Source organism: Pangasianodon hypophthalmus, chromosome 6 (genome assembly GCF_027358585.1).
Source record: "Pangasianodon hypophthalmus isolate fPanHyp1 chromosome 6, fPanHyp1.pri, whole genome shotgun sequence".
NCBI lineage: Eukaryota > Metazoa > Chordata > Actinopteri > Siluriformes > Pangasiidae > Pangasianodon > Pangasianodon hypophthalmus.
The window spans coordinates 26,921,095-26,932,137 of record NC_069715.1 but is presented as its reverse complement, the minus strand read 5'-3'; the positions used below and the strand labels follow the sequence as shown (position 1 = coordinate 26,932,137).

The 11,043-nt window shown below is 37.6% G+C and overlaps 1 protein-coding gene across 1 annotated transcript; it reads right to left on the bottom strand.

Moving 5' to 3' along the window:
* Positions 1 to 3: 3 nt before the first annotated feature.
* Positions 4 to 5,859, bottom strand: dhdh.2 (dihydrodiol dehydrogenase, tandem duplicate 2). The gene is made up of 7 exons (XM_026913392.3): positions 5,700 to 5,859; positions 3,747 to 3,858; positions 2,376 to 2,539; positions 1,961 to 2,213; positions 1,571 to 1,695; positions 1,297 to 1,447; positions 4 to 414 (listed from the first exon to the last, which is right to left on the bottom strand). The coding sequence occupies exons 1-7, from the start codon at positions 5,787 to 5,789 to the stop codon at positions 305 to 307; spliced, it is 1,005 nt and encodes a 334-aa protein (XP_026769193.1). The 5' UTR covers positions 5,790 to 5,859; the 3' UTR covers positions 4 to 304.
* Positions 5,860 to 11,043: the final 5,184 nt, after the last annotated feature.

The window sequence follows — 11,043 nt, the reverse complement described above, 5'->3', positions numbered from 1 at the left end:
GACTCTGTTCTTATCACACTTTATTTATATACTTAATATTTAAACACATTTACAGTCTAGTATTGAAATACAGCATGTGACACTGGACTGTATACTGTATTATGTGTGGCAGCCTGGAAAAAACCTTCACATCCTGACATTTTAAACTACATATAGTTGTGAAAATCATAGCTCTGTGTCGGGCTCCATCAGACCACCCCATGGCTTATTTTCCTAGAACAACATCCCAAGTGTTTTTAAGTAAGGAATCAATTTATATAAAATCCCTACTGGGGACACCACCAGAATGCTAAGAGTTTGAAGCTTACTGGTGGTCTTGGCTGTACACCACTCCGACTTGCCTCCTGCATTCATCCATTATCTCAGCCAGCAAAGTCGAGTCCGAGTGTGACATCCGGGAACTCTCCTTCAGTCCTGGCCAGGGAAAAAAGAAGACGTAAAGAATAAAGGAAACACCACATTTGGGTTACTCTACTGTATATACCACTACTGTTTTTAAACATGTTCTACAAGATTAGATTTACTAATTTCTGAGTATTTAAATTAATGAAACTATGTACATGAACAATTTTGCTGAAAACAGTCTTACTGGAAAGGGCTTAGACATGGAGCGTTCTAGGCATGTAGTCACAACATATAAGTTTATAGTTTCATATAGTTTTATAACTGATATTAACACTGTGTATTTTATCTAAAGTGTATTTTACCCTCTGAGTAGAGCTGCCTTATACAGTATAAAGTCCCACTAGGATGTAAAAGTGGATACTTGAGTTATTACATATACAGATTGAGTCTTTAGCGGAACACGTAATATTTGTCCTTATTTAACTGACATTTTGTATCTTTTTTATTTTATTTAAGACAGTGACAATTGATAAGGTATGATTGCAGGTATTATAAATAGTGATGTGTAGGAGTGCTTACTGTATTTGTCAATGTTTTTAAAAATAATAGTGTTATATTGATGGTACAGCAAGATTTTACTGAACAATTTTAGTGATCGATAGACAAAGACAAACAACTCTGAGCTTGAGTTCCTCAAAAGCATCACAAAGTTAAGCTCATCTTGACTGGGAGAGAAAGAGAGAGAGAGAGAGCACCATCTGGTGGTTGATTTATGACACTAACAAGTTCATCTATTGTGTGGATGCACTGCGTATGTTACATATTATATTGTGCATCAGAATTTCTACATTAGTGACTCCACATAATCTTGCAATCATCTGGATTTTAAAAGCACACCCCAATGACATTTTTGTATTTGGAACATTTGTGTCCCATTCATTCGGTCCTCACCTTTGAGGAGACACTGTCTCACTTCCTCAGCCTCGTATCTCATACCAGTGCTGTTTATGAAGTTGAGAGGCAGGTACGGTTCAGGTACTGGGTAGTGAGTCTCTTTCTCATTTACAATCAGTGATGTGGGAGACCACATAGGAGCAGGGACCTGTTTAAAAACATGAAACATGACCAGAATCTGACCAGAGCCATTCAGCTGAGCGTAGCAATGTGGTTTGGGCTTTCATAGTTAACATCAGCAAAGCCACAGCTAGCGCACTAGTGCACTTACCCTGATAGTTCCTTTAGTCCCGAGGATAACGGCTTCGTTTGGAAGGTTCATGGCTATTGTGTACGTGCACACTGCTAATCTTCCTCGAGAGAACTTCAGTGTGACCACCATGCTCTCGTCCACTCCTGCAGTGCACATCGAACAGTCACAAGGGAAGGAGAAGCTTTACTCAAGTCTGTCAGGGGTTTCAATTTTTTTTTTTAGTTTGCTCTTTCCTTATTGGTTTCTGCTTCTTTCAAATGTGTAGGAGAAAAAAATAATTAGTAGTCTTAAAATATTTTTTTTAAAGGTTTCTCCTAAATTAGGTCTCAACCACAGTATTCCAAATGCTTTCACACTGATGTAGCATGTTTAGTTTAAACTGTGCTTAGAACTCCTTCTAGCACCTACCTGTGTCCAGGCAGACTCCGGTAGCGTGGACGCTCTCAGGTTTCTCACCATCGTACACCATGAGTACAAACTGCAGGCAGTAGATTCCGATATCAAGCATCGCACCTCCTCCCAGCTCCTTCTCCACAGAGCGAGGGATGTTCTTCAGGGATGCCCCGAAGTCCACTCTCACCAGCTTCACCTCTCCTACCGCTTCCTGCACCAGCAACCTGGAGATCTCCAAAGAGACAGGAAAGAAGCGCGTCCACACACCCTGGACAGGACAAGAGAGGTGAGAAAAGTTGTATATCTGTGAGGCAGAGGCATATTGATAAACCCTTGAAGATTAGAATCAATAAAAATCCAGCTAGCTAGCATGGCTACAAGTGAAAGTCCTCATCAAATGTTACAAAAAACATGGTGTACACCTGCTTACTTCCATCAAGAAGACGTTATTCGTCTTCGCTGTGGCCACCAGCTCCTTCACCTCTCTCAGATTCATGGCTAGAGGTTTCTCACACAGAACGTTCTTCTTAGCATTGAGGAAGATGAGGCCTGCTGAGTGATGATGGGGATGGATGGTGCCCACGTATACCACATCTACAAATGAAGATAAAGTCAGCTGGTATGATTTACAGCAGAAGTGTACAGAGCACAGTGTAGTGCTTTCCCTGTATTTTCCCCCATATCAAGGTATGTAGTCCTGCTGCAGTGCCTTGCATAAGTATTCACCCCCTCTTGACATTCTGTAGTGAAACAACCTGCAACTCAGATGGACTTAATTGTGATTATACACCACAGATCTACACAAAACAGCGCATACGATTAACATGGAGGGGGAAAATTTCAATATAGTTTGAAAAATTATTTACAAATAATTTTGTGAAAACCCTAAATTAGTTCTGATGCACTACTTGCAGTTTTGCAGCAGAGATCTCATCCAAGTGTAAGAAGAGTTTCTGACAGCAAACTTGCTCAGCATTTCATATTTGCCCCACATTCAGGAGCAAGCATGCTCTAGTTGTTGAAAATAACATAAAGTACACATTTGTGTAATGTCTACTTATCTTATAATGTTACCAAGTTTAAAAGCCATTATTTGGGAATGACTGAACAAGAAATAAAGATTTATTACAGTTTTTCCCCCTTTTACCAAGTCCATGTACTGCATCCTCACTGAAAGTCCTTGGCTTATGAAACACCGAGGCAGCTTTACTGAGGTCTATCTGCATCCTGCGTCTGCCTCAAAATTATGAGTTATTTAATATTTGAGTTATTAAATAATGACCTCATTAAATAGATTAAAGTCTGTAATATGATCTGTGTTTTATTACAGGACTGCACAAGGAGTGCATAATATCACATGAGTATTATTCTTCTATTTAATAAATTAACAAAAAAGATTATCCACCTCTTTAGATTGAAGAGAAATTTTATTGGCTTCAGACTGGCTTCAACTGGTTTATTATTCCAACTGACGTATATACATGGACATTTTTGAAAACCAACTGAGCTATCAGTCAGATTTTTAACAGATTATTGAACTGCATGTAAACATAGCTGCTGAGATCTAATGTGTTAAATGTTAGGAATCTACAATAAAGACTGTATTATATCATATATGTGCACTATTAATATATACACTTATTGACTGTACTGGAAAGGAATCATTATACAACCATGAGCTATTATTTATAAAGACCACTCTCAGTACATGAGTGTTATATAATAAACAAGAACTCATACTGTATTTGGTTTGTGCATGTAGAAATTAATTTTACATTCAGGTACATAATAAACTCCATACCTATCTCGGGATCTTTGGCCAGTTCCTCATAGCTGCTGTATACTTTAGGGATGCAGTGTTTCTGGGCAAACTCTTCTGCTCGCTTTGCGTTACGTGCTGCAACAGCAACCACCTGAAATTCATGAGAGTTAAAGTCATTAATGTGACCACGACACATGAACAGGAAACATGACATGACTGACATTTTTGGTGGCATTTTAGTGCCAGCAGAGCCCAAAGAAAGTAAAGCAAAAGATGTTCTGTAGCCACACATTAAAAATGCAATGCTCTAACATTTTTGTGAATTTTCTTTTTCACAGTAAGACCGTAATCTTTAACCATGAGCACAGTTTTTGGCGTCCTCATAATCATGTCCAATAATGGTAGGTTTGGCTAAAGTGGCTAACGTTACACATTTTTTAATGAATTTAATGCATCAGTTTATCAGCTCTACATTTAAAATGTTTTTGTCTATTATTTTGCACAATTTCGTGGCATAATTATTTAAATATTTGGCATCTAATTGTGTTTACATTTAGCATTTAAAAGATTTATGTGTCATATATTGAGCCAACGTTTATATTTTTGCAGAAATATAAGTTTATTTTAGTCAGTGTGGAAAAGGAGGCTGCATTTTATTCCTACAATATAGAACATCTACAGTTAAGAAAAGACCATTAAAATTTCATAACACTGAAAGATTTTATAATTTTACATCATATTCTTTTAAAGAAATACATGCAAAACTTTTAAAATTGATATTGTTTAACATTTCACATTATATTATAAATACCATGAGCTGTGATCATTTCACTGTGATTATTATTTTATCCAGTATTTTGCAGACCATATGATTATAACAAGTAAGTATTTTACAGCCAACTCTGCGGCTGATCAAAATTACTGCAAAATATACACAAACTTCAGCCTGAGAGTAAATATAACTTTGTCAATACTGAATTACTGATAAAACTGTATATCTGCTACACTCTTTATTATTATATATTTTTATATACTGATATATAATAATAATGATAATAATAATAATAATAATAATAATCTTTATATAGTACAGTTTCTAACAGACGCATGAGGATTTCGACTGAATTTTCAGTTCTGACCGGTTAGAAGGTGTTAATGTGATTAATTTTCGGTAACAGCAGCTCTGACAGTAGGTCTGACATCAGGACAAATCACACGTTTATATTAACGCACTCTTTCTAATATATATATATATATATATATATATATATATATATATATATATATATATATATATACACTCTTTCTATAGTTGCAAAGTACACAGGATTTGTACAGCAGATGATCCACATACAATGGAAGTTTTCCGTAAGGAGACATTTGTTTAGCATTTATGGAAGGAGTCTCCAGTGCCAGCACTTTGTAACAGTCACTTTTCTGACATGAAAGTCTTATGGATGGACGGCTTTATGGTTTCAGTAACATGACAAGCTGTATTTTTCTTATTAACTTATTAACTTATTAACTAAGAGAGAAAGAGGGCTGAACAGGAGCTAACTTCTGTTATTGTTTAATAAATAGTAAAGTGAAACCATTGGCAAATTGGTGTCATATAAAAGCAATAAAGCACGTTGAGATGTGCTGTTATTGGAAAATAATGCGTCAGGCCACATCACACCACCTGGTCGTTAATGATTTACCCATAACAGCATGCCCCCAGGTGTTATGATCCTGTTTAGCCTGCACTCTAATCGCGTGGAAATGGAGTTTTGATGGAATAAACTCTGAGAGCATGACGCACAGGGCTGGTGAAGCATGTTCTTACACTTCTACAACATGGTCAGAACAGCTCTGTCACTCTGCGCACACATTTACTGCATTCACAGTCACTATGAGCTCGTTTTCAGGGTGAAAGCAGACTGATTAAAGAGTCCTGAAAGTGTAAGATGAAGTGTGTGTGTGTGTGTGTGTGTGTGTGCTGATCTGCAGTACCTGGTGATCTTCAGGAGGAAGAGTCTTCAACGCCACTGTGAAGTCGTGGCTGATCTTCCCAGCGCTGCAGATTCCCCACCTGACCACCATGATGGCGACTCACACACACGCTAACACACACTCTGACACACACACACAGTCTGACACACACAAGCGAAATGGAGGCGTGGCCTCTCTGGAGGGCTTACCATATATAAAGAGGAACAGAAGAGGGAGACAAACTCATGAATCAATGCTTCTGGTGTTCTTTGCAGTGTTTAACATGAGAAATGACTATGGAGTGAAATTACTGTTTAACACGATATCGTGACAACAGATGTAGTATTATAAGCCCTTCTAAAACCATCAATCCTGACCTGTTAGAACCAGGCTGAAAGTGACCAAACCCCTCAAAAATCCATCAAACCTGACTGAAAGTGACCAAACCCCTCAAAAATCCATCAAACCTGACTGAAAGTGACCAAACCCCTCAAAAACCATCAAACCTGACCAGCCTGACCAGCTAGAACCAGACTGAAAGTGACCAAAACCCTATAAAACCATCAAGCCTGAACAGCGTGGCCTGCTAGAACCAGCCTGATTAGCTAAAACCAGCCTAAAAGTGACCAAAAACCATCAATCCTGACCAGCCTGACCAGCTAGAACCAGTCTGATTAGCTAAAACCAGCCTGAAAGTGGCCAAAATCCCCTTAAAAACCATCAAACCTGACCAAGCCTGACCTGTTAGAACCAGCCTGACCTGCTAGAACCAGCCAGAAGTTGACCAAAACCCCTCTAAAACCATTGAATCTGACCAACCTCCGCAGCTACAACCAACCTGACCAACTAGAACCTGCCTGACCAGCCACAACCAGCCTGAGAGTGAACAAACCGCTTTAAATCCATCAAACCTGACCCAGTAGAACCAGCCCGACAAACTAGAGCTAGCCTGAAAGTGACTAAAACCATCAGATCTGACCAGCTAATTGTCCCAGGCTGTTATTTTTTCTATATAGTTGACAGAATTATTTACATTTAATTCATTCACATTTTTTAAATTAACTAGGGGGGAAAAATAACTAAATAAGATCTTCTCTTAATGTCATTTGTTTCTCTTTTGCACACAATTAATAAAGGAATAAATATAAACAGTAATATAAAACATCTACCAAACAATAAAAATCAAGTTTAAAAAAAAAAAAAGTTAATTATTGGGGGAAAATCAGAATGGGAAAAATGTGGTCAGTGGCTTTGACTGAGGCATGGGTGTTGGTGCCAGATGCTGGATTGAATATTTCAGAAACTGCTGATCTTCTGGGATTTATGCACACAAAAGTCTCTAAAGTTTGCACAGAACCTAATACTAACCCTAGTGTGAAAAACAAATAAAAAACATCCTGTGAATGGCAGTTCTGTGGGCAGAAATGTCTTATTGATGAGAGAGATCAGAGGAGAATGGCCAGTAACTCAAATAGTCACTCTGTACAACCATGGTGAGCAGAAATGCAATGTAAATGTAAGAAGAAGAAGTGAAGTAAAGAAGTGAAGTGACTTGTGGCCAAGTATGGTGACCCATACTCGGAATTTGTGCTCTGCATTTAACCCATCCAAGTGCACATACACAGTAGTGAACACACACCCAGAGCAGTGGGCCTTTTTTTGCTGCGGCACCCGGGGAGCAGTTGGGGGTTCGGTGCCTTGCTCAAGGGTCTCACCTCAGTCGTGGTATTGAGAGTGGAGGAGAGCGCTGGTCATTCACTCCCCCCACCTACAATCCCTGCCAGACCCGAGACTCGAACCCACAACCTTCAGGTTCACCTTCGGGTTGCAAGGCAGACTCTCTATCCATTAGGCCACAACTGCCCCACATGTAATTATGTAAGAGTACAAGTATTCAATTTTAATAATACTCAAGTAAAGTATAAATATGCCAAAATATTACTTAAGCATAGTAACAATGTTGAGCACAATTTACACTTGTGTTTACTAACCAGCAGAGTGTACAGGAGTGTACAGGACTGTACAGGACACTGTTGCCAACATCGTTACTTTTTAGCAAGATTTGGTGACTTTATAGACTCAAGTTTAAAGCTACAGAAATACCATTAAAGAAGACCTTAACACAGCTGGATTCTTAATTGAATGTCAGTCACACAGTAAAATGAATACGTAAAGAGTTCAATCTGATGTAGCTGCACTCTTTAAAATTTAATCTGTGGATTGTGGATTGTTAACTGCAAAGAGTAAGGAATAGAGGTACTGCAGTCAGTTACAACTGTTCTTAAAACCAAATACTAAAATCTTTCAGTATGTCAGTGTGGTCAGTTTTTTGTTTGTCCCTTTTACTGAATGCAATAGTTTAATTATAGATATAAAAATGATAAGGTCATAATGGCCTGATAGTGGATCAGAGATTTATCATGTTTAATGAGTTATCTAAATATGACTGATGATAAATAAACAGTGAACAAAGGATTTCTCTCTTCTTGTCTGTTTGTACTTGGACTGTGATAATAGTAATCCATCAGTTTAAAAGCAAACAGTAATTTGGGTCCACAAGACATTCAGTAAGCACCAATTAAGGCCACATCTAGTCCATCCATTCAATGTCTCTCTTTAATTTATCTGAAGGTTTTATACACAAGTTTCTATTTAACTTCTAAACAGCATGCAGCACCATGAACTTCTCTGTGAAATTATCTTAGAATGAACCATCGACTGTACGCTGTTGCAATATGACATCATTTATTGACTGTTTATCTGGACTTTTAAAGAGCATTTAAAGAAAAATGATTCACTGACTGGACTTTATTTAATAGTATGTAGGGTTTATTTGTACCAATTATGTATTGTGTGAAGATACATGACATATAAATCCTGTGCAGTCATCCTGTTTTCCACACTCAACCGTATTTTGGCCTCTGTGTACTCATCAATAATCCGCATATATATAAGGCCAAGTTTAAGTTTTTTTTCCAAAAGACTAAAATTGTTTTTAAATAATAAGAATTTTAAAAAAAAGTCTTTAAATTCTTATAGAATATTGTTCCTCGTTTATTGAATTCTTCCTAATTTTTGCCCCCTCAGTCAATTCCGCATGGAGAGTCAGTGATAATGACATCATGACAACATGATCATTTATTCAGATTAACTAACAAAAGTTTTTACACAAATTTTAGAAATAACAGTAGATTGCAGTAGAAAATGCATCCAATCTAATTATGTCCAAAACCATAGCACACAATTATTTCTACAATTTGAAGCACTGATAATGAAGAGAATCTCTATGATCTCTGCAGATTTAAGCCCTTCATATGTTAGATACTGTATATTATCTAACATATTATTTGGACTTTACAATCAAATTATGATGATTATTTTACTGAAGATTATTTTTTTAACTTGATCAAAACTCCTTCTACCTCTAGGGGGCAGTGTTGAACCATAGTAAAAACTTTCTAAGACTTGCTTAAACAGACTTCTTCTCTGTAGCTGTGTGTTTGTCTACTTATCTGTTCAGTTATTTAGCTTTCACAAAGATGCATGATCATATGAAACCAAATGAACTACAAATAAAAAGACAGACATTATACATGTATCTGATAGAAATAAAGTAAAACCTGTTATATTCTGTAGAAGTTTGTTTAGTCCATAACATTTTCTCATTTGTATGTGAATGAAAAATTAGATTGCTGTGTGTTCATTGATAAACTTGCCTACATGTCATTCTGAGGTGTGTGTGTGTGTGTGTGTGGCTCTAATCGATGACTGCTGGCTGACCTCTCTTTTGTACCACTGCTCCTGGAGGATGCTGGGAGCTGTGTGCCGTTGTCATAACGACAAGGTACCAGCTGGCCAATTTGCATGCAAATGTATGCAAATCTCGCGTCTGTACCGCACAACCTGGTTGCTATGGGAATGTCCGATTTTGTGCGTTGTCGCGAAATCCAGCCATTTTTACGGAAATTCTTCGTAGAAGTAATGGGTACATTGATGTCACAGGCAGGAGAGAGACACAGATGAGGACAAACCATTATGGGTCTTTATTTACAGAATATTATGGAAATCTACAGATGGTTTTCGTGCGTGTGTGTGTGTGTGTTTGTTTGGGTGTGCTGGACTGATATGACTTGTGAGTGACACCAAACCTGGATGCCCTTGATAAACCATGATCCCTCGCTGAACAATAACGATGATCTTCAAAAGATCAGCAAGGGATTAGGACTGATAAAACTGAGTTTACCGATGGTAAATGTAGTGAAACCAGTGCTCGAAGGACTCTGACTGCCCAATACCCAATATTCCTAGCCACAGAATGAAATTTAGCTAATAATAAAAGTTGTCTACACACCCCATCTAATTTCACTGTCTCCAGATTGTATGGATTTTAAATATTTCACACTTATTAGCCTGTTTCTTGAGCCTGAATGAGCGTAAAAATAGATACTTTTGGGTAAGTTTGCTATTGGGTTTGGTTTCATTTCACACTACATATAATTAAACAAATCAAATTAAAAAAAATATATAATACTCATACTCATACTCATATAATTGGTCAAAGATATAGAGGAGTCGAAAAAGATCAACAAACCATTACAAATTACACTTAGAAATCACAAAACTCACTCAAGCCTTGAGAACACAGAGCAGGAACTAAAAAATTACTAGAATTTTACACAAATAACTAGTTTAAAACATTCTGTTTGTCATTTCCAGGGTTCATGCATAAAATGCAGCGTGTGTTCATGCAGCGTATGTTCTGAGATGCTTTTCTGCTCACCATGGTTGTAAAAGAGTGATTATTTGAGTTATTGTAGCCTTCCTGTCAGCTCAAACCAGTCTGGTCATTCTCCTCTGACGTCTCTCATCAACAAGACATTTCCACCCAGAACAGCCGCTCACTGGAAGTTCTGGTTTTTCACACCATTCTGTGTAAACTCTAGAGGCTGCTGTGTGTGAAAATCCCAAGAGATCAGCAGTTTCTGAAATCCATAACACAGTCAAAGTCACTGAGATCACATTTTTTCCCTCATTCTGATGTTTGATGTGAAAATTAAGCTCTTGACCTGTATCTGCCTGATTTGGTGCATTGCTCTCCCTCCACATGATTCACTGACTGGATAATTGCATGAATGAGCAGGTGTCCTATTAAAGTGGCTGCTGAGTGTACATTTGAGGATGAGCCTGAGTGAACTGAAGCAATCTGTGGTAGTGTTGACAAAAATAGAGCTGAGGAATCTGTGGACATGAACACATGGTTGCTGTTTTGTTATTTATAACATTTCTAACACTTACTATCATAAATTTAGTCACTTACCTGGTTAATCATACGAGATTAATAATTGAGACTTTATTGTATGTCTCA